The following is a 24,337-nucleotide window of genomic DNA, read 5'->3' as shown; positions in this document are numbered from 1 at the left end:
TCATAAGGATACTGACCTCTGGTGGATACAGGTGCAAATAGCAGGAGTTTCCATACTGTTTTGATGCGTCATATTTTAATGCAAGGTCATAATTCTTTGGTGTTTACATTCACTTGTAATATCACAAACATTTCAAGACAAACAAAAACTTTTTAATCATGTTCAGTACTTTTTAAAGGACACTGTCACTCAAAATTCCAGTCATTGAATGTTTAGAATGAGCCCAAAGTAAAGAAACTATGTTGAAGCTCAGTGGTGTCCTCTAGTGGTGACTGCAGTGAAGTAAATGTGAGAGCAGTAATTCAGCACCATGGACAGCATAAGGACACAAACACGTGACTAGAGGAGACCAATAGAGATTCTTTATGATGTGAGAAATTACACTATTTTAACTCACATTGTTTACTGGAATTTAAGACTTTCATAAACAGCGCAGGGAGCATCAGAGGGGATTGTGGGTAACTTAAGAATTTCATAACCAGCATTAGAAGCATCAGAGGGGATTGTGGGTAATTTAAGAGTTTCATAACCAGCATTAGAAGCATCAGAGGGGATTGTGGGTAATTTATGAGTTTCACAACCAGCATTAGAAGCATCAGAGGGGATTGTGGGTAATTTAAGAGTTTCATAACCAGCATTAGAAGCATCAGAGGGGATTGTGGGTAATTTAAGAGTTTCATAAACAGTATTACAAGCATCAGAGGGGATTGTGGGTAATTGAGGAGTATCATAAACAGTGTAAAGAGCATCAGAGGGGATTGTGGGTAATTGAAGAGTTTCATAACCAGCATTAGAAGCATCAGAGGGGATTGTGGGTAATTGAAGAGTTTCATAACCAGCATTAGACGCATCAAAGGGGATTGTGGGTAATGGTGCAGTATTGAAGTCCGTGATGGTTGCTGAATCAGTCAGATGTCTGATCTTTTTAATTTCATCATAATCATGAGCGGTTTGAGTAACCTGAGGAGAGAGAGAAATGAGATGCAGCTCCAGAGGTCATTCAGGTCAACAATCATCCAATCAGATTTAATTTACACACCGATTCATAGATTCCTGCTCCTGGGTGAGATATTTCACAGTCTGAATCAGCATCTGTTTAAAACACAAAATATTAAATTAACATTGCCGTCTGTGGTCAAGATGTGAACGTGTCATTGTGACTCTGTTTCAGTGCATCACCTATTTCTGCCAGCAGAGAGCAACAAAATGTTTTCCATCACCCACAAACGATCTTCTTATTTAATAACAACTGTATTTTTTTTTAATCAACCTGAGACATTACTGTGATCATGTTTTAAAAGGATCAAATTAAAACAAAGTGAAAGAGTTTTAACCTCGAGCTGAACATCTCCTGCAGTAAAGTAGAATGAATAACAGCAGTCCAGTGAAGATCAGAAGCACAAGCACACACACAATGATGATGATGACGATCACAGACGAGTCTGAAAACACAAATGAATCATATGAATATGATCTTTATCATGTGTGGAAACTAACTAATGTTTATTTTTCTAAGGTCTAAAACATTATCTGTGACACTTTGAGGAGTATAACATTCCTGAAACTGAGATTTTAGTAAAAACTTTGAACAGTCTCTGCACATTGCTCGGGGTTAATAAACCTTGACACAATCTTTTGTATGATGATATTTATGTAACTAGTTGCACCAACCACAATGTGTCTGACAACCACACCGCTTCCCTGAAGATACAAGAATAGGTATAAAAATACATGTGTGTATAGGAAGCTGAAGTCTTGTGCTTAAAATACTTTATACGTTTACACTGCAACTCTGTGACTATCATTTCAGGCGTTTGTGTGTTGTTTCTGGAGTAGGTTTTCTTGTCATAATGCAGTTTGCTTAGCAGAAGTTTACAGGTAACCTACAAGTGAGATAAAACAATACCTTTAACAATTTCTTTAAGATCATGTGCAGTCAGTTGTTCATGATTGGGGTCAGAATAAATGCGGCGTCTTTATATGTGAATAATTCATTACAGTCATTGTAGAATATGATGGTGTTTTCATTGGTTTAAGATGATCAGAGTTACTCACCTTCTCTAACAGTCAGCTTCACTTCAGTGTAGATATCCTTCCAGAAAAGTCTATAAACTGCACACTGGTATGTGTCTGAATCATGTTCATTCAGATCAGTGATGGTGACAGTGAAGACTGATGCTGTTGTGTCGTCATACAGAGAGAATCTTCCACTCTTAACCCATTTATCTTTAACATTAGTCCTGATGAGATCAGAACACTTTTGTGTCAAGTCCTCACTTCGTCTACAAAAATATTTCGCATTTCTTGTATATCCTCTGTCATATGGACATGTGATGGTGACTGCTCCTGCTGTATATCCCATCACACTGAAGCTCAGAGCTCCTGACAGAACAAAGAGTTGAAGATTCATGATTCATCTCTGAAGATAATGTCAGTTTATGAGCTGAAGTTAAAGACGTTTGATCTTCTGTCATCTTACCAGGAATCATCAGCAGTGTGAAAGTCAACATCATCTTCATTCTTCTCTCGTATTCAATCATCTTCTCTGGTATCTGTACATTCAGTTCTTCTTTATCTCTCACAAGCATCTTCAGGAGTGTCTGTGTGTCTCAATGTTTCCTGGTACAGCTGCTGTGATGGACCACCTCACGCCCACTTGATTTTTCTTTATTATCCGCTTCTGTATTCGTCACATGTGAGTGACAGAGGTTAAAGTGACACTTCACCCAAAAATGAAAATTCTGTCATCATTTACTCACCTTCGAGTTGTTCCAAATCTGTATAAATGTCTTTGTTGTGATGAACACAGAGAAATATATTTGAAAGAATTCTTATAACCAGACAGATTTTACCCCCCATTGACTCCCATAAAATACTTGATCTTTTTTTTTTGTTCTGTTGAGCACAAAAGAAGATATTTTGAAGAATGTACGACAGCAAACAGTTCTGGGGCACTTTTAACCACCATTGTATTTTTCCTACTATGGTGTTGAGATCTTTTTGGTTATAAGCATTCTTCCAAATATCTCTCTCTGTGTTCAACAGAACAAAGACATTTATACAGATTTGGAACAACTTGAGACTGAGAGTGAGTAAATTATGACAGAATTTTCATTTTTGGGTGAAGTATCCCTTTAAAATAGCATTTAGAACAAACATAACGGAAGAAACATGACAAGCAACCGGCGAACGATCACGTTTTTATTTTTAAAACTGGTTACAACATTCTTATTTACAGGCTGTAGGTTGTTTTATATCAGATGATACGTTTATCAGTGAAGTGATGTACATTCACAATTATATAAGTCAGCAAACATTTACACTTCCCTTCCCTTTCTCTACACAACATGCACATGAATAAACTATGATGTCTGCACAACTACTTCTGCAAAAATGACCAACACCAAGAAAAAAAAAGCTCAACAGCAATGTAAAGAACAACAAGGACTCCAAATAAAACAGTTAGAATTTGCACAGATTGAAATAAATGAAAATCACTTGAGCTTACAGATGACACACAGATTCTGGATCGTCTCGCTGTCAATGATGATTTTCAGATCTAAAATCTATAATATACTGAAAAAGTCATCTGCTAAACTTTACATGTCTCATGCGTGTGTTACTGTGATCTTCCTCATACAATGTGTGATCATGTGTGCTGTTGTCATAGTCACAAGATGATCAAACAGATTCTCGACCAGTATAAGATCACAGGGATTGTAATGCTGGTGTCACGGTCCCACCGTCTTGTTTATGAAATTCTAGTCGTGTGGTGGGATCGGGACAGAGTTCTTGGGTTTTATGTGGGAAGACCATGAGATGTTTATGCCTCTCATGTGTTTTTCCAGTGTCTCGTCTCTGTTCCCGCCATCTCGTTTCCTCGTTATCCTTTCCCGAGTGTTTAATGTCCCACACCTGCCCCATGTAATTATCCCTTGTTTGTCTTGCCTATATATATACCCTCATGTTTCTTTGTCCTGTGCTCGTGGATTGTACTGTGTGGATTATGTTTGTGCTCTCACCCATGTTCCTGGTCCTTGCCCTGTTCGTGTTTCGTGAGTTTTGTGTTTTATGATTTAAGACGTTTGGTCGTGTCCTTTAGTTTGGTTTAGTGTTCTTGTTTTCATTTTGCCCCCCTCGTGGGAAGTCTTTTATTTCAAGTTTGTTTCTTAGTTTAGTTCCTGTTTTATACCCCCTCGTGGGTTTTGTTTTGTGTGTTTTTGTAATAAATATTTTCTGTTAACCCCTTCACTGCCTGCCTGCGCTTGGGTTCTTCTCTCTTGCACGCCAGTCGTGACAGCTGGTCTCAGATCAGACTCACTAAAGCTCTTATCTGTACTCTTTAATCAAACTTTACCCTTTGTTCCTATCCTTTAAAGGCTGTGATGTTGGTCTTTCTAGTTTCTACTTTCTGTGTCCTGTCTCATCTAAAGTTAAAGTGTAGCTGTTTACTGTTTGATGTTTGAGCTGCCTGCTATGAACGCAATTGTGTTAAATGCAACACATGTCTATTATAAAAACAAATACTAAAATAAAATGCAGAAAATATTTCAATAGCTTGAAATCTGACACTGTTTAAACACCAGCAGTGATTTAAATTCTTTCCAATAGTTCAAGCAGATCACAACCTTAAAGGTGCTGTGTGTGATATTAAGGAGGATCAATTGACAGAAATACAATCTAATATACATAACTATGTGTTCAGAGGTGTATAAAGACCTTACTTAATGAAGCATAATGAAGATGTTTTTATTATCTTAGAATGAGTTATTTCTATCTGCATACACCGCGGGTCCCCTCGCATTGAATTCATCATGTTGTTTCTACAATAGAATAGAACATCTGACGACATCTTAGTCCAGTGTCAGCCACCGTAGTGCTTCGAAAGGGAGGGGTGGAGTGAGCTGTTGGTTGCAATTCACAACTTCACCGCTAGATGACGCTAAAATCTCCTTAGAAGTATAAAGACGTGCTGCAAGTTTCCAGAGTTAAGAGAAGTTTAGAGAAGTGCGGTTGAGTAGATCGTTGAATCAATTGGTGATTCTGCGGTTGAGTAGATCGTTGAATCAATTGGTGATTCTGCGGTTGAGTAGATCGTTGAATCAACTGGTGTTTCTGCGGTTGAGTAGATCGTTGAATCAACTGGTGTTTCTGCGGTTGAGTAGATCGTTGATTCAACTGGTGCTTCTGAGGTTGAGTAGTTCATTGAGTCAGCTGGTGTTTCTGCGGTTGAGTAGATTGTTGAATCAACTGGTGATTCTGCGGTTGAGTAGATCGTTGAGTCAGCCGGTGATTCTGCGGTTGAGTAGATCGTTGAATCAACTGGTGTTTCTGCGGTTGAGTAGATCGTTGAATCAATTGGTGATTCTGCGGTTGAGTGGATCGTTGAATCAACTGGTGATTCTGCGGTTGAGTAGATCGTTGAATCAGCTGGTGCTTCTGAGGTTGAGTAGTTCATTGAGTCAGCTGGTGTTTGTACGGTCGTGTAGATCATGGAATCAACTGGTGCTTTTGGTGTGGAGTCAGCTGGTCCTGTGGAATACATGGTAATGGTGGAGTTGACGTTCTTGAGCTGCAGCTCTCCGATTTCCTGATATTCATGGTCACAGTAGTTAAAATCCTGCAAGAGATTGTGTGTCAAATTAAAACACATCCGAATGAAAACACTAGTGAAGCTAGTCTACCAGGTTGCTTAACTATATTGACCTGCTTTGGATGTCAACAAATTTAGTCAGCGAGATCATGAAGGGTGACCAGAATAACCAGCATTTATAAGCATTGCATGAGCACCAGTAGTGACATTCAATCTGGTGTTTTTAAGGAGGACAACAGTAGATATGGACACTTTAAATAAACATACCGCTGGAGTGCTCTCTGGTAGGAAATGCACAGCGGAAACTGTCAAAACATCAAGAGAATCTAAACATGAGGAAATGACGTATGCATGTGTGTTTGGTCTCAATTTTTTTTAATCTACATCTGACCTTGATCTGAAGGTCCTGACTGAGTAACTGTTGGGGATTTTTTCCCTCCATTCTTCTTCTTACATATCACTGTCAGTGCCACAAGCAAACCAATCACAATGAGTGTTAATCCAATGCTGATGTAGACCACAGACACTACTGGAAAAATATCAATCATAATTCAAATGGAAAGTTCACACAAAAAAATCTGTCATTGACTGTTAGATATATAGACAGACAGATATAGAAAGAAAAACAGACCTGTTGATGAGAGACTCTGATCTTTGGGTTTGATGCCGGTGGACTGTAGATTGAACACTGATTTGCTGAAATAAGACTGTGTGATTGCAACAGGATGTTTAGTTGGTTGGACGGTGTGGCGTTTAGTTGGTTGGCCGGTTATCTTTTCATCTAAAAAATATGAGAACAAAATAGAATTTGTATAGTAGTTTATATCTGGAATCCAAATGGATTCATACAAAATACAATCAAGAGAACCAACACAACAATAGTCATGTTAAAGGTTAATTGTCAGTCTTGTCCAGAGTGCATGACGTTGAATTAAACTGTTTTTTATGATTCCATCAGTGGTCAACAGATTGATTCACGGTGGACCTGAAACATCTAAATCCACATCAATGATTGCATGGCTGAGATGAACGTGAGGGTGATTTTGGCCAACGAGTGAGCAGATACTTCACAAATGGTGAATTGTTCCACGTCTCCAAATCCACAGCCTTGTTAAGTGATAAAACTCTCTCTAATAATAAAAAATACAACTTTTTATGAAGTGGTCAGATTAGACATTGAGCATTCGAAATTCGTTCGGTGCTGGGCGGGAGAGATTCCTCCATCTTTTACATTTCTGTACCGAGAGGTCATGCTGGGACGTTTTGTTCTTCTATTGGTATCACCACTCACGTGACGGGAATTCACAGAGTTCACCAAACTTGAACTTTGCTATGCAGCGAAATATCTTCTGATGGGCTTGCGTTTCCGTTCTGTCGCATGCGGATGAATGGAAGTCAATGGAGGGAAAAGTCAAGTTTGACCGCAGGTTTACTGAGACCTAACGATTAATTGTGAATTGAATATTTGCAAATATTACTCCTGCTGTTGGTACTGTACAGTAACAGTTTCAAACCTGTTCAACTGGTTTAGTTCAGCGTCTGGATCAATAATACACAACACAATACAACAAGTTTCCAGATACTATTACCCTGCACGAATCACACGAAATCACTTACCAAGTTTAACAAGCAAAATAATCTCTGAATATTGATCAGGTAATAGATATGAAGTGCTCACTCCACACGAGTAATTGCCCTCATCTTTTGTTCTCAGATCAGTGATGGTGACGGTGAAAACTCTTGCAGTCTTGTCATCAATCAGAGAAAATCTCTTGCCTTTAGCTGGAGATCCTGATTCAACAATTATGTCTTTATTCACAAGTCTACAATCCCCTTTACACAAATACTTCTTATTTGTTTCATATCCAGATTCATAAGGACATGTGATGTGAACAGTCTCTCCTCTGTGTCCTGTAACTGAAACAGGAGCTCCTACAACAACTGAACACAAAATATTTCATAGAATTAAGATCTCCATGATGAATACATTACAAACATTACATGAGATCATGAAACAAAAGTTTGTGAACTGTGTAATGATGTTAAAAATGATCAGAGTGTCAAACTCACCTGTAATGATGCAGGAGAACAGGAGCAGAACGTTCATCATGATGAGTCGACAGCTTCAATAAAACATCAGATGCTGTGACAAACGATTCTCTCGCTCTCTCTTCCGTATGGGGGTGCAGACATGTCCTTCCTCTTTCCTGTCTAACCACATCCAGCTCTACACATGCACACAGCATTTATCTGTGCATGCATCTTTTGATCAGATAAACAGTTCTGCAACTCATCACATTAACAGAGGTGATATATCGCATTAAAGGCGGGATAACCGATTTCTGAGAACGTGGGTCAGTACCAAAACAAACTAGTAGCCAATCAGCAGTAAGGAGCATGTCTGCTCAAATTGACTGAGAGAAGAGAGCAAGCGGGACTTAAGGAGCCAATCTTTTGCTGTTTTTGAAGCTTCGGTTATGTTTTTTGGGTGTTTTAACAATGGATGTTCATGTTTCAAAAAACGCTTTATATTTCACATATTTCAAGTCTATTGTTCACTGCTGTTCCTCTTCTAACAAAACGACTGGATTTGGTTTCTGGTGTATATAAAGTCCCTCCATCCGAAACACTCTGATTGGTAAAGCTGACCGGGTCTGTCATGATTGGTTCCCCGTTTAGAGCGTGTGTTTGAAGATGTCCCACCCATACCATATCAGCGAGCTTACGCTTCTCAGGCTGTTGTGATTGGTCGGTGCCCCTCTCAGTGCACGTGTATTCATAAACTTGGGCTTTTAGCAAAAAAACAGTGTGGCGTCAACTTCACTTCATCAATTAAACACATCAGGATCGATGGAAGTGTTGACTTTTTATATTGGACCCGAGTTGGATAATAAAACAAGCAGATTGACCAGGAGACATTTGCAAGCAGGACTTCAAAGGACGTATCATAGAAGTGTTTTAGAGGTATGCAAACACTGATCACAATAATGGTGATGTTTGTGGGCACAAAAGTGATACTGATTCAGTTCCGTTAACATTCAGGACTTGCAACCTGACTTGGACTCGCCTCTCTTGACTTGGGACTTGATTGGGACTTGAAAACAATGACTTGGTCCCACCTCTGGTAATAAACAATTCATGGAAATCACAGCAGGAACACTAAAATAACAGTATTATATTGTGCAAATTATAATGTCTTTTACAGTAATAAACTGTTGTTGCAGATTACAGTAGGTATGCTGTAAAATTACAGCTATGTGCTGGCAAATATAGCTGCCAGTTGTTTACTGTAATTTAACAGGGAATTTTTTTACAGTGTACATCAACTTTGAACAGGGTGTCTTGTTGCTGGTTCATAGACAAACATTTAAATGTTGGGATTTATTCACAGAACTATAACACAGCACATGACATTGAAATGTCAATGAATATATCAATTAAGGTTAAATTAATATGCTCTCTTATCTCAATGCCAAAGTATGTGTCTCTAGACAAACATTTGGAAGTTGGTTTTATTCACACAACACATAATCAAATTCATCAATTAATTTTCTAAAATACACTCTTCTATCTCAATTTCAAAGGATGTGTTTTAATACTTGCTCCTGAAGAACATTTAAATGCTGGTATTATAAACAACTGTAAGACAAAAAAAAACTTTTGAAATGTAAAGACTTGGGAAGCTTTACAAAGAGTGCACTGTACTGCCCCCTAGAGGAACATGGTGCAGTTGCTCTGAGTTTGATATTCAGCATTGGGAATAAATTAATTAAAAATGCACAGACTCTGAAAGGTCAACCTCACAGAGTGTGTCTTGTTACTGGTTCACAGAACAACATTTTGATGTTGGTTTCATGCACATTACTATAACACAAGGCATGATATTTAAATGCCAACAAATATATTTATTTCCATAAATAGGCTCTTCTAGCCCAAAGGTTGTGTCTTGTTACCGGTTCCTAGATAAACGTTTAGATGTTGGTTTATTTCAAAAAAGTGAAAAACAACAAAAGCCATTGAATTGTGAAAAGTGAGAAAGCGCTCTGGAAGCTTTCTAAAAAGTGCGCAGTACAGCGCCCATAGAGGAACATAAAATAGTTGCTCTGACTGAGTTTGATATTCAGCATTGTGAATAAATTGATTTAAAATACACAAACTCTGACATGTCAACCCTCAAAGGGTGTGTCTTGTTACTGGTTCACAGAACAACATTTTGATGTTGGTTTTCTTTGCACAACTATAACACAACTCATCACAATGAAATTTTAACAGAAATATATTACTTAATTTTTTTATAAATACTAGGGATGTGCGCTACGACTAATTTTACAGTCGTTCAAACTAAAGTTTTTTAACCGTGTAGTCGACTAGTCTTAAACTAAGAATGGCCCAGAAGGCAGTCCAAAAACTTTGTGTAGTGCCTATGTAATACATTTTAAAGACTAAAGAATGTAGGCTATTAATCAAACTGTACATATCCAATATGTAATAAACAGGCAAATGTGTTCCACTTTCCTTACTTTATGATCATTAATATTTCTGCATTTGCTGATGCGCAAACACTGACTGGATCGTTTTAGTGCTGCAAGAAGTGACACGATGAGCATTTGTCTGCTTTGGCTGGTCTGTGCCTGGGCTTAAAATATGTAGCCCATACAAAATTCATTTTATTTTCTCATTTAAGTCTGTTTTTCAGACTCTTAAGGGCTGGTTTCCCGGACGGGGTTTTAGCCTAAACCCAGACTACTTTAAAAATGAGCGGCATCTTGATCGAAAACAACTTGGACTTGCATATCTTAAAATATATCAGTGCGATTGTTTTGTCTCAGGATGCACACTGTAATGTTTGTTTGTAAAGCATGTTTTTAAAAACGCCTTAAATATCCTAATTTAACTAAGTCCTGGTTTAGGCTAATCCCTGTCTGGGAAACCGCCCCTAAAAGTTCAATTAAATTTTAGTAATCAAATTAAATTAAATTTTAGTAAACACTTAAATCATGAAACTTAAAATATTTAACAACAATAATTAAAATCTTAAAAACGAATGTTTCATTATTTGTTTATTTAAATGATGTTGAATGAAAAAAAATCATTGCTTTTTTAATTATGCACAAGTGATAATTAGGGTTGCCTATAACCTATCAACAAACAGGATAGCCTACATTATATCATGTTTTTATTATTTATAAAGCAAAGCAACGTGTGGAAACAAAAAAGCAGATAGAAAGCAATAGACAAAAAGTACAGAATAAGCTACACTGTTAGCATTTACATGCTATTTCTAGTGATATATTGGCAACACTGTTGCCAGCTAGTTACTGTAGGACACACATCTACAAAAGCTCTTATTGAAGTTGAATCTTTGTAAGTCACCCTTAGTGTGATCAATGTTTGTTTAGTTGAGATGTTGACTCTCATTTTTAAAATGAAAATTTCTGAAACGTGTGCTCCTGAATGTGTGCTCTAAACATGTTTGTTTTGGAATAGGACATTATACTTCAAAGTGACCATACGGTGGGACAATTGTCATGAAGTGATGTGAACCAGTAAAAAAAGTTAGTGTTTTAATTTCTAAAAGTGCTCTCACACTATATAGATATAAGATAATCTACAGTCTGAGTAGGACACACAGAGACACAAAGCACAATGGTTGAAATCCTTTGACGTTGACAGCAGTCATTTCACATTGACTGATGAAACATACATGCATACAAAAAGAACATTTAGACAGTTCAGGGTAAATCAGACTGCTGCAATAAGACTCTCCTTTAACAGACAGTATTTGCTAACAACTCATGTTATCAAATCCAGGTGTACTGAAGATGCTCATTCTTTCTTTCAAAACCTGTATTGAGGCTTAATATATATTATGCACAAATAATGTTTTGAACTTGACATTATGCTCAATGCACAACATGCCTTAAAGAGAATAGTGAGACACTCAAAAAAAAAGGAAAAATAAAATATTAGAACTAGAAATAAAACAGAAATACAATCATAGGAACTGCACTTAAGAAATTCCAGTAGTAAAACTAGTCTCATAGAAATGCAATGTACATAGTCTACATAAAAACCTAATATGCACTAAAATACAAATGCAGTTATGCATGTACACAAGCTTTCCTTCACCAGAAGCCACCCAATGTCTGAAAGTCAGAACATATTGTTGATTTTAAATGGACAATTTCCAGTTTTGGTACAGTGTGTTCAGTACTGCATGTGAGCAGTGCTACTAAACAACAAACTTGCTTCTTCAGATGACACCAGTGATGTCCATTAACACAATCTAATTTTCAACCAGATTTTATGATGTCTTTTTAATATTTAAAATAAATTTTGTATGACATTGTGGTTTGTTTTGTTTTATAAATAAAACAGCAAGTTGTTAGAGGAAGGCAAAACAAATATTATTACAAATAAAAAAAGTGTAAAATAAATATTAATATAGGTTATAAAACAAAGTGACCTACCCATCATCTATGTCATTACATCCTATTCATCGACGTAATGCTGAAAATATTACTGCCATTACTGCTGCTGCTCCCCCTACAGCTGTTAATGCTGCTGTTCCATACACTTTTGCTCTTTGTTTAAACGTATCCCAATCAATCATCTTTTGAACTTCTTTATACATTTCATTGCTGTAATATTGTCCTCCATTTTCCTTTACCATTTCATCTATCCTGTTAAGCAGCTCTGTGACCTGATCTGTTTTGTCTCTGCTGTTATTGTTGAATGAGTGATATCTTTCACCATACTGCCTAATAAGTGCCTTTACATTGTTACTTTTTTTAAAATACTCAACTAATGTTTCACCCTTCAGCACATCAGCATGAGTGAACAGAATGATGGTGTGTTTTACAGCATCTTCTCCAAAGTTCTGTTGAATCCATTTCACTGCGTTCATGTCCTCTTCTGTAAATCTCCCATCCAGTCTGATGACCAGAAGAAACGCATGAGGACCAGGAGCAGACATGATGACACACCTCGTTATTTCAGACTGCAGGTTCTTTGGACTCATTAATGTATCGAACAGTCCTGGAGTGTCGATGATTGAGATGATCCGTTTACCCACAACAGTTCTTTGTTTCTGACATGATGAAGTGACTGAATCCATGGAAGCAGCTGCTTCAAAATATTTAAAATCTCCGCCAAGTATAGTGTTTCCAGATTCACTCTTTCCTGATCCAGTTTTACCCAGTAACACAATCCTCAGATCTGCAAAAAGATGAAAAGTATTTAACTAAAATATATCACATAAAACCAAACCTAAAGAGTACTTTTTAAGGGAAGATTTAAACACACTAAGACAGGGCTCGACATTAACACTTGTCCGCTTGTCCAGGACAAGTGAATGTTTTGTATGGGCAAGTGAGAGAGAATTTTAACGTTACTTGCCCTTGTCTGTGCTAAGAATAATAAGAATATGTGCATTAGACAGAGCTGCTTGTTTGTGTGAAGCGCGTTTGTCGTGGTTGTGCATGTTTGTGTGTGACAATAATCAATGGCGCACAGAGGTGTATAGTCCAGGGCCAAAGAGTAAAAGTTCTGCCATACTTTTGTTTCACCCATGAACCCATGATCTGATTTCACCAGAGGAGGAACCAAGTCATTCCTTTCAAGTCACAAGCAAGTCTCAAGTCACATCCAAGTCCTCAAAGAGTTAAAGTTAATGAGATAATTAAGTGATTAATGAAATGATGATTGAGCATTAGTGATGAACACCTGCTGTTATTGAGAATCACAGAGGATCAGATGTTGATGTTTTATTGGTTCAAATGATGCCACCATCATGGAGATCAGTGTTTGCTTTAGTTGGGCCCTTGACCCTTGACCCCTGTTAGATTTCTCTCTGTATCAATGCGTGTGCTGTTGTAGAGCGGAGAGATCAGTGTTTGCTTTAGTCGGGCTCTTGACCCTTGACCCCTGTGTTAGATTTCTCTCTGTATCAATGCATGTGCTGTTGTAAAGCAGAGAGATCAGTGTTTGCTTTAGTTGGGCTCTTGACCCTTGACCCCTGTGTTAGATTTCTCTCTGTATCAATGCATGTGCTGTTGTAAAGCAGAGAGATCAGTGTTTGCTTTAGTTGGGCTCTTGACCCTTGACCCCTGTGTTAGATTTCTCTCTGTATCAATGCATGTGCTGTTGTAAAGCGGAGAGATCAGTGTTTGCTTTAGTTGGGCTCTTGACCCTTGACCCCTGTGTTAGATTTCTCTCTGTATCAATGCGTGTGCTGTTGTAAAGCGGAGAGATCAGTGTTTGCTTTAGTTGGGCTCTTGACCCTTGACCCCTGTGTTAGATTTCTCTCTGTATCAATGCGTGTGCTGTTGTAAAGCGGAGAGATCAGTGTTTGCTTTAGTTGGGCTCTTGACCCTTCTGTATCAATGCATGTGCTGTTTCTAGACACACACAGACATCAAGAACCAGCATATGAAGCTCAACAATGGTGACAATCAACAAAACGCTTCATGCTGCAATGCATGAAAAACTCCCATCATGCACTGCAGTATGACTAATTATTGTCACCACTGTTGAGCTTCATATGATAAATGTTCATGTCTAAAAGTGTGATCAGAATTTATTCTCAATATTGAAGCATTGTTGTGTATTGATTTAGGAGTTGTTTTAATATCCAAATGTATTCAATAAACCCAGAGAGATTTAAACCAGAAACACTCATTCATGGAAATCATAAACTATTCTGCTCCTTTAAGATTTGATTCAGTATTGCACAACTGTTTGCTGTAAAACAATATTGTAATTGCTTAGAGGCTCAAGAGCTCAACTAAAGCAAACACTGAGCACAATTATGGTGGCAATGTTGTTGTTGTTTTTTCTTTCTTCCAGCTGATGTCAGTTGTAGTTCTTGTGTTTCTCTTTTCTTCAGTGATGTTGATTGTTAACAGCAGGTGTTCATCACTAATGCTCAATCATCATTTAATTACTCACTTAATTATCTCATTAACTTTAACTCTTTGAGGACTTGGATGTGACTTGAAAGGAATGACTTGGTTCCTCCTCTGGTGAAATCAGCTCATGGGTTCATGGGTGAAACAAAAATATGGCAGAACTTTTACTCTTTGGCCCCTGGACTACCCACCTCTGATGGCGCACCACATTGAGTCCATTTAACTAGATGCGGACACAGAATCCTGTTATTTAAATATGTCATCTGGCTATTCTGCGTGTCTGAGTGAATGAGGTGCACAGCCCAGTCAACACGATGATGTCTCAGTGATCTCACAATAATGTCACCATGAGCTTTCAGAATACTCACGATGAGGTCAAAATGTAACCCCACAGCAAACTCACTGTGTGCTCAAACTGTGATCTAACTCTTGTACTGTGAGCTTGCCTGGGATCTGCTGTAAACAAAGCAGATTTCATCACAGCCATTGCTCAACATTCTGGTCTTTCTCTTTTAGCACTTACTGAAACCTGGATCAAACCAGAGGACACTGCCACACCGGCTGCCCTCTCCAATAACTACACTTTCTCCCACAGCCCACGCATATCAGGGAGGGGTGGAGGAACCGGTCTACTCATTCCTAACGACTGGAAATTCAAACAACTGGCACCCTCATGCGACAACGTCGCCTTCGAGTCTCATGCCATTACTGTCATCCACCCTGTTAAAACGCATGTTGTAGTTATCTATCTTCCCCCAGATCAGCTTGGACATTTCGTCGAGGAGTTGGATACGCTTCTGTCATCCTTCCCCGAGGATGGTACTCCGCTGGTGGTTCTTGGAGACTTCAATATCCACCTTGAAAAACCACAGGCTGCCGACTTCAACAATCTGACTGCATCGTTTGACCTCAAGCGAGTTCCCACGTCAGCAACTCATAAGTCTGGTAATCAACTTGATCTGATCTACACACGCTACTGCTCCACTCATGACTCACAGGTCACTCCGCTGCACACGTCGGATCATTTCCTAATCACTCTTGATCTTGACCTAACTCCCCCAGACACTACACATGTCTCCCCACTGGTCACATTCTGACGCAACCTACGTACACTCTCTCCCTCCCGCTTATCCTCTGCGGTCTCCGCCATGCTCCCTCCCTCTGAACAGCTCTCTCTTGGACACTAACACCGCCACTGACACTCTCTGCTCCACACTTACCTCTTGCTTAGACAGCTTATGCCCCCTTACATCTAGGCCATCTCGTGAATCCCTTTCCGCCCCCTGGTTATCTGATGTTCTCCGCGAGCATCGCGCCACGCTCAGGTCTGCTGAGAGAAAGTGGCGCAAATCTAAAGAACTCACTGACCTCAGTCTCTATCAGTCTCTCCTCTCTTCTTTCTCTGCTGATGTCTTCTTTGCAAAGACTCAATACTACCATGCTAAAATCAACAACTCACCTAACTCTCGTACTCTCTTTAAAACCTTTTCTGCTCTTCTTTGCCCGCCTTCCCCCTCACCTGCATCGGACTTATCAGCTGATGAGTTTGCATCTTTCTTCGTAAAGAAAACTACCACTATCAGCAGTCAGTTCTCTGCGCTGCCGCCTCTTGATCACTCCCAAACCCCTGACACATGCTCGCTCCCCTCTTTCTCCCTCCTATCTGAAGATGATGTTTCCAAGGTCATATCTTCAAACCACCCAACGACCTACCTGCTAGATCCCATCCCCACTCACCTCCTCCAGGCCATCACTCCATTGGTTGTTCCCTCTCTGACCCACATTATCAACTCGTCTCTCACCACTGGTACATTTCCCGCAGTCTTCAAAGAAGCCTGTATCACCCCACTACTGAAGAAACCCACTCTTAATCCTGCACTATTAGATAACTACAGAGGTGTATAGTACTTGAGTATTTTACTCTCAGGGATCAAGTATCTTTACTTTTGTTTACTAGTGTTTTTACTTTGGAAATGTTTTACTTCCATACATTATTAAGCATGGCATATATCATACTTTTTACTCAACTGCATTTGAAAACTACATGGCAATTTTTACATTTAAAAAAGTACATTAAAAGTCAAAGTTCTTTCTTACTTTTACTCAAGTAATTTACTCAACAATGATTTTACTTGAGTAAAAGTAAGATAGGAGATTTTTAATGTTCTTAAGTATTTAAGGTAAAAAACATATAAAAAAACATATAAAAAATTGTTTTATGAAATGTGGTGGATTAAACTACATATGTATATGCTTTATAATGTGGTGAAGTAAAATTTCTCAAAAGGAAAAACAGTAAAATATATAAAGATAGTGGATAAATGTACTTGAGTAAAATACTTGAGTACTAAACGCCTCTGATAAACTCGTGCAGAGTGTGGTCCAGAGTTTAGCTCTTACCCTACTCAAACAAATCAAACACACCTGAACAAACTCATCAACATCTTCAAGATCAAGAGAAACTCTGACAGCAAGCAACCATTGAATCTATGTTCAGATGTGCTGATATGTCAATATTAATGGCATTTCATCAATATCACTTTTGCACCTGCAATTAATGTTGAAAAAAAGTTGACATTTCATCACATCACCATCACTGTGATCAGTGTTTGCTTTAGTTGGGCTCTTGACTCTTCTTCATTTAGTTCTCGCTCCTCTTGAAGTGCTTACAGTAGTGTTTCTGTGAGAACACATGTGCGTTTATAAAGAAAGAGATGTTTTACACTAGAGATGGTGCAGTATACTGTTATTGTGAATCAAAGGATGAGAATAAAATAAAGATGAGAACAATATAAGCTTGAATCTGATCTTCATGACTGATTTAAATGTTCTGGTTCACTAGTGAGAAGTTACTGTGACCAAATAAACACAAGTGACACACTTAGACATCAACACTCTTCATACACATCTGAACAATGGTGACAATCCCCAATTAATTCAGATAAACAGATCAACTGCAATGCATGCTGGGAGTCATGAATGAGTTTTGCACTAAAATGTTACCCAGCATGCATTGCAGCATGGAGTTTTATTTTGTTGATTGTCACCATTGTTGATCTTCATACACCGATTCCTCATGTCTAATTGAGTCTGAAACAAACAAATGTAAGGAATATTTTCCTGTAAATTAATAAAAGTCTGACACCTCACCACTGCTTTAATCACACAGAAGTATCACAGAAACTTAAAACACTAATAAAACATGCCTCTCATGAGCTACAGTATATATATATAACCTAACAGCAACAACATCCACCTTCAGCTGATTCTAATGGATCTTGTTTCTCATTACCTCAACAAACATATTTCAGCTCTGTTACAGCAGACAATGAAAACTTGACATTAAAACACGAGAGTCAAGAACTCAACTAAAGCAAACACTGATCACAATAATGGTGGCTGACAACAACACATTGAGGATTCAACAGTTTTTAACATTGATTCAATAGTTTTCATCGCTCTCTTGCTATCAGGGAAGCTACATTCATGTGTGTTTGATTTGTTTGATTAGGGTTGAAGAGAAACTCTGGAGGACACCGGCCTCGAGGACTGAGTTTGGGCACCCCTGAGTAAAATACTCAAGTACTATACACCTCTGGTTAAAACACGTTTGTCTGGGGTGAAAAGCAAAGAAATCCACTAGCTGATTTCAATTGGTGCTCATTATGAATCACTGATTAAGAGTGTGTTGTGTTATTACTTTGTAAACTGATTTATATTACAGATTAGTATTATGACTGTCATATCGTCATATCCTTAAAAACCTTTAACTAATAAATAAATTAGACATGAATAATCAGTGTATGAATCTCAACAATGGTGACAATCAACTGAACAGCTTCATGCTGCAATGCATGCTGGGTACATAGTACAAAACTCATTCATGATCCCCAGCATGCATTGCAGTTGATCTGTTTATCTGAATTAGTTTGATGATTGTCACCATTGTTGAGAATTGTATGATGAGTGTTGATGTCTTAGTGTGCCAGTAAAACGTCCTTTATTTGACACAATCCTTGTGAACTGAAACATTCTCATCAGTAAAAAAAGGATCAAACTCGCTCTTATTTACAACAGCTTTTGCACTTTATTATTAATTGACACCTATTGTGAAATCTACTCCAAACTGACCTTTTAAAGATCTCTTTCAGTCAATGCACAAGTGTTATTTCTGAAACACACTCAACCACTGACAGAGAAGTTAACATAACAGAAGACAGGAGTCAAGAGCTCAACTAAAGCAAACACTCATCACCATAATGGTAGTTTAATCACTTGCTAATATTATTGAGTTCAACTAGCTTAAAATTAAAACACTTCTTTATTTAAAAATATTGATGTAATCGGTTACCTCAAAATGTTTAAGTACACTCAACTTGTCCGGGTTTACAGTGCAGTAACGATTTTTTTTAGACTGCGGCCATAATTAAATTTTAATCTAGAGTTTAATTTTGTAGCTTGTCTTCCTTGTGGAAACAGAAAGCCCTCTTTACAACTAAAAAGACATCTAAAAGTTCTCGAAACAAAACAGTGAATTTGATTATGAAGTTTGCAAGCAATTGTCAGACTTACGTACCAGGAGGGTGATTCATGCTTCCTCTGCATCCTAAAGAAGAGAGATTTTCAAGAAACAGAAATGAGAGAGAAATGTTTAGAGTCAAAAGTCTGATGTCAAAGTCCCCGAATTTAGACACCTTTGTCTTTATCACACAAGCTCACACAGTATCTCCAGAATGCTTATGGATCAATGTTAAATGCATTAAATTAAAATTAGTATTACTCTTGAATGTGCAATTAATGTAGAAACTGTCAAAAATGAATAGTTTATTCTCTAAGAATAATTAACAAACACAACACTGTATCAACGGTTGCTTGGTAACTGGGATCTCTTCTGCACTTGACATGTTGACGCAATTTTTACACGTTAAAATGTTTTATCAAAACCTGATAATGACAATGCCAGTAATTGTACCCCACTAAACAAACCTGCCATCTTCTGTTGTCTCATAATCTCTTCCATTTCTTTTGTGTATTCATCGTACAGTTGTTTCAATTTCTTCTCTTCTTCTGAGAGTTTTCTCTGAGCTTCCAGGTACATGTGTTTGGTGTAATGCTCTCCTCTGTTCTCTATCACCAGACTATCTATCTTTTCTAATAGTTCAGTGACCTGTTTTCGATTTTTTTTTTCTTTGTTATTGAAACAGTGATTTCCAGCCTTGCATTCATTAACCAGGTGTTTTAGATTTTCACGTTCTTCTATATATTGCTCTATTGGCTGATCTATCTTATCTTTATGAGTGAACAGAATCATTGTGTACTGCAGGGCCATTTCTCCAAAGTTCTCTTGAATCCATTTCACTGTGTTCATGTCATCTGTGACTTTCACATCCAGTCTGATGACCAGCAGAAACACATGAGGACCAGGAGCAGACATGATGACACACTTCTCTAACTCAGACTTCAGATCCTCTTCACTCAGTGATGTATAAAACAGTCCTGAAGTGTCGACCACTGAGATGACTTTGTCCTCCACTTCTGCATCTTGTATTTCACACTTTTCAGATGCAGAACTACAAGATTCTCTAAACGCATCTCTACCCAGTATGGTGTTCCCCGTTGCACTCTTTCCTGATCCAGTTTTACCCAGAAGGACAATCTTCAGATTAGAACCTGCACAGAAACACATTATGTACTGTACACAAGATGTCATTATAGCAAGAATATTTAATGAAATTGGTTTTAATTGTACACAAAACCTTCAAATGGCATGAATGAACAACTAAAAAAATCACTACATTTTTTAATAATACCCTTAACATTACCAGCACAGGATACCCTTTTCATTGTTATTTTTTGCATTTGATCAAGAGTACAAGTCCAAGTAAACATGCGCTAGATGCTTTGTGGCAAATAAATTCTGTTTTTACTTTCATCATCATGTAAAATGAGCTACGTAATGTTTACATTTAAACTATGTAATCTCTCTAGTTACCATAGTGAGTCCAATTTGGAACCCATTTAGAACATTTCAAAATGTAAAATTTGTCAGATCTCAACTTTTGGACTGAATCACTTTGAGTGATTTATTAGTAATCTAACAACAATATGTTATATGTGACAGAACAAGTGTTGTTTCTTTTTGTTTTACTCTTGCCTGGTTTTAATCATCAATCATATCATTCAAAAGTCAAACAGCAGGAATCACATGTTATGATGCTTTGAGTGTTTTGTGAAATAAGATGAACATTTTACTTGACATTGTAGACTCCGCAGTCTTCCAGTTTTCTCCTACAGTAAACAATAAAGGACATTCTTTCATTAGTTCGTGCATCGAGGAATATGTATTTTATTCATTAGTTAATAAATATTTTTGATCCAACATCTAGTCTTTGCTTGCTAAAGGTTCTTCTCAAATTACTGTTTCCTAAAAGTACCAGAGGTGGGAAGCAAGTCAAGTCTCTATGGAAGTATTTCAATGCCATTAGTCTTTGAAGCAAAAAAGCATGTTGAATTACCACTAATCAAAAATTAAGCTGTTGCATTACCAGTGCTTGCATTTTTAGAGTCTGCAATTCAATATGGTTGTATATTTAAGCTGTGAATATTTCAAATTGAAACATTTCACGCACAATTTCACCGTTAAAAAGTTCAATAATCAAAATTCGCCTTTTAAATTTCACTTAAAAAATTCAACTTGTTATAAAATACAACCTTTCATTTTCGACAGACAATTTTCAGTCCATATTATTTCGGTTTAAAAATTCGCTTCCACAAATTCAGTGGTTCAAATTCGACTTGAAATTCAAAGTTTCACATCCGGGAATCCCAGGAGAAGCAATAGAGCGCCGATTCCGCCAATGCATGATCTCTACCTGCTGCCTGACCGCTTCACCAGCAGGTGGTGCAAGTCGCTTCTGACGAAGACCAAAGCAAGAAATGCAGATACTTTTTATATGTTTGCAGCACAGTCCACTCATCTGCTCGATTAAGTGAATTTATTTGATCTCATAGATCTCTTATGCATCATCAAGAAAAAAATAATTGTTTCTTGTACTGGCAGCTTAGCTCACCACTATCAGCCCTGGAACGGACATGGAGCACGGGGACAATTCCAGGTGGTCTGGAATCAGTGGACTATTCATACATTTATAATATTAATTTAATTATTTAAATATCCTACCCGATCTACTAGTACTGCCTATCTATAGTAAGAGTTTATGTTTGTATTTGGCTTGCTATTTATACGCATTCATTACTTTTTACGTGCATATGATTACCCCCTTGGTTAAGATGGTGTGGTTTAAGTCGGTATGTACATAAAAAGTGCACGCAAAACACATGCGTATCATATGCACGCAAAATATAATTTCTGTAGCTCGCCAAATACAAACATAAAATCGTGCTTTTGATAAGCACGATCTTAAGTCATCAAATAATGGTTTGAGTTTAGAGGATGAGAAAATTGTATATGTTACAGTGAATTACTGAATCATACTGTGTTTGAATAAAATAAGCTAATTGCATGAAGCTATTTGAAAGACACATGCAATGGTATCTGATTAAATGTGCCAGAAAACAAGACAACACGTTTTTAAATCATTACATTAGTTACACAACACCATCACAATAAACTTAACATTTAAATTCAAATAAAACATTTTATTTCGGTTTAAAACTAAATAGGAAAAATAGCAATAATTATACATTTTAAACAGACAATAGTAGTAGGCTAACTGAAATAGTAGTGAAAACAGATGTAAGAACAAGCCATGAACAATTTTTCATCAGAACGTAAAATAATCTACAATATAAATAAATCTTTTCTTAAAAACGTAATTGTAAAATATTTAGTAAATGTAGGATATAAATGTAACTTAAACAAACGAATATCTACACCACTTAAAAGAGAAATATCAATGGAAATAATTATGCCTATACTTTTCATCTGAAATCTCAGAACGCAAACAAAATAAAGCCAATTATAACCTATTGTATGAACGAATGAATAAAAACAAACTGAAATACTGCAACAATAAAGACACCTATACCTAGTTCTGGTATTATGTGAGAAATACGGCGGGACATGCTAAAATTCTTATTGTGTCATTTTGTGCTTTTTGCATTCATATTTAGGGCTCTTCTGCATTTCTGTAGCCTACGGTTATTAAAAAGGTGTAGGCTATAGGCTATACTAATCATCTGGTCTGAAGATTAAGCAACATTAAGCGTTTTAGCATGGTACACCGGCCGTGATGGCGTGGTCCGTGGAAGCTAAATGGACAGAGTAGGCTAAAGGCAGGCCCGGATTAAGAATTCAGGGGCCCCTGGGCACAAGTGTCTTGTAGACCCCCCCACATACATAAACATATTCATTTTTCTAAGAATAAAAGGGCAGACTTTGTCAATGATTATACTATAAGAGTAATTTGTCCACTTGTTCAACTTTATTTGTGTAACAAGCACTTCGCGACTCACGTTCTTATGTAAGCGTGTAATGTAAACGGCATTAACGAATATTAGTTATACTGTTACGAGTCTGTGTAAGTAAACATTTTGCAATGCATGTAAAAGCACTCTGGATTTTCTATTAACTTAGGCTAAAAATCGGTAAATTAAGGCAGTTAGACCTGATCAACATTATATCAATATAAAATTCATTATTGGCGAAGACACACCAAATACATGTAAAAAAAACTCTTACCTTTTTAAGATTTTAAAGACAACCGTGAGGGTATTCTAACTTAACCTATATCTTATATTCACAACAATAAAGCCGTTCTCATTTACATCTTTTCAGTTTCTATAAAAAGCGGCGATTTTGGCTATATTCTGTCACACAGCCTCTGTCATGGTAACCATGTGCATATTCACAGACGAAATGGGTTCATGTGTACACATTCAAACAGTGGATAACAGTGACAGGTTGTTGGAAACGCTGTTTTGTACTCATTTCATTCAGGAGTCACCTGTGGAATGTGCTGCTTCTTCCTGCCGCTCAATGAGACGATCCCTGCGCGAGGAAAGAGAGACCTTGCGCTCGCGGGGGACATTTTCCCACTGAAAGCTAAAGTTTATCGGAAAGTCGCTTGATTTATCGCATTGTGCTTCTGAACAAAAGCTGCTAAAAGTCTTGTAAAAGTTACTAAATCAAGAGACAGACTTGCGTACGTTAGAAACACGGTTTTGTGTGCGCACTTGCGTGTGTGCGGCCAGAGAGGCACACGGCAGAATGAATATAGCGAAAACATTTTCTCCCCCTTTCTTGGGCCCCAAGCACGCATGGGCCCATAATGCCCATTGGATAATCCGGCCCTGGCTAAAGGCACTTAGCAAATCTTGCAAGCTTATAACGTTTTTGTTCCACCATGCCACCATACATGTTGTGGATATTCAGCTAAATGTTTAGCAAAAGTTTAAAGAGGGTAAATTTGATAATTTAACTGAACTGTACACATACATTTTAGACACGTACATTACGTGTTTCTCCAACATGGTTTTAGTGTATTTCTGTCATTTAAAATGCATAAATTTAACAATATGTTGATTTATTATGTGAGCATATAGATTAAAAATTATTATACCAAATCGTAATTTCGTTTTGATATGTTATAGTATTGGGTAAGCTAATTAAAAAGAAAGGCTATAGCCTAATATAAAAGTATACGAAATACAATGCGCCAAACAGCAACATCTACAGATAGTTGTGTATATTGCCATGGAGCACTCATATTGTTTTCTGACCAGTAATTAAATATATTTTTCACTGCTCGGCCATGCAAACTGACTTGCATTGAGGTGTATGTTAGAGAGGTCCTCATGTGTCCCAGCGGCTTCG

General features: G+C 37.5%; 2 protein-coding genes and 1 long non-coding RNA gene across 7 annotated transcripts in view; all 3 read right to left on the bottom strand.

Moving 5' to 3' along the window:
• Window positions 1-708: 708 nt before the first annotated feature.
• On the bottom strand, window positions 709-1,444 carry LOC130553549 (uncharacterized). The gene is made up of 3 exons (XR_008962868.1): window positions 1,335-1,444; window positions 1,040-1,092; window positions 709-960 (listed from the first exon to the last, which is right to left on the bottom strand). It is a non-coding gene; the product is annotated as an uncharacterized LOC130553549 (long non-coding RNA).
• A 1,759-nt stretch (window positions 1,445-3,203) lies between these two features.
• On the bottom strand, window positions 3,204-7,752 carry LOC130552838 (sialidase-like). Of its 2 annotated transcripts, none has more exons than XM_057331468.1 (6): window positions 7,664-7,752; window positions 7,211-7,534; window positions 6,225-6,374; window positions 5,985-6,122; window positions 5,861-5,898; window positions 3,204-5,620 (listed from the first exon to the last, which is right to left on the bottom strand). In XM_057331468.1, exons 1-6 carry the CDS (start codon window positions 7,701-7,703, stop codon window positions 5,000-5,002), a joined length of 1,311 nt encoding a protein of 436 aa, XP_057187451.1. In that variant the 5' UTR covers window positions 7,704-7,752; the 3' UTR covers window positions 3,204-4,999. The 2 variants fall into 2 exon arrangements, with proteins under 2 accessions (XP_057187451.1, XP_057187452.1); XM_057331469.1 differs by having other exon boundaries at window positions 5,985-6,119.
• Window positions 7,753-10,657: 2,905 nt separating this feature from the next.
• Window positions 10,658-24,337, bottom strand: part of LOC130552837 (GTPase IMAP family member 8-like) — a 42,098-nt gene continuing 28,418 nt past the window's right edge. For all 4 annotated transcript variants that reach the window (XM_057331463.1, XM_057331464.1, XM_057331465.1 and 1 more), the window contains 4 exons: window positions 20,755-20,790; window positions 19,489-20,172; window positions 19,079-19,108; window positions 10,658-12,811 (listed from right to left, as the gene is read on the bottom strand). In XM_057331463.1, the coding sequence (XP_057187446.1) occupies window positions 12,090-12,811; window positions 19,079-19,108; window positions 19,489-20,172; window positions 20,755-20,790 (1,472 nt within the window). In that variant the 3' untranslated portion in view covers window positions 10,658-12,089. The remainder of the gene's footprint in view (window positions 12,812-19,078; window positions 19,109-19,488; window positions 20,173-20,754; window positions 20,791-24,337) is intronic.

This window comes from Triplophysa rosa, linkage group LG4, assembly GCF_024868665.1.
Source record: "Triplophysa rosa linkage group LG4, Trosa_1v2, whole genome shotgun sequence".
Classification (NCBI taxonomy): Eukaryota; Metazoa; Chordata; class Actinopteri; order Cypriniformes; family Nemacheilidae; genus Triplophysa; species Triplophysa rosa.
This window is presented reverse-complemented; position numbering and strand designations above follow the sequence as displayed.

What these genes read in the sequence shown, in the direction of transcription:
- LOC130552838 (XM_057331468.1), bottom strand. Translation starts at nt 7,703, where the DNA reads ATGATGAACGTTCTGCTCCTGTTCTCCTGCATCATTACAG. An exon ending in TATTTTGCTTGTTAAACTTG is followed by an intron (nt 6,375 to 7,210) that starts GTAAGTGATTTC and finishes CATATTTTTTAG; the next exon opens with ATGAAAAGATAACCGGCCAA. An exon ending in TCAGAGTCTCTCATCAACAG is followed by an intron (nt 6,123 to 6,224) that starts GTCTGTTTTTCT and finishes ATATTTTTCCAG; the next exon opens with TAGTGTCTGTGGTCTACATC.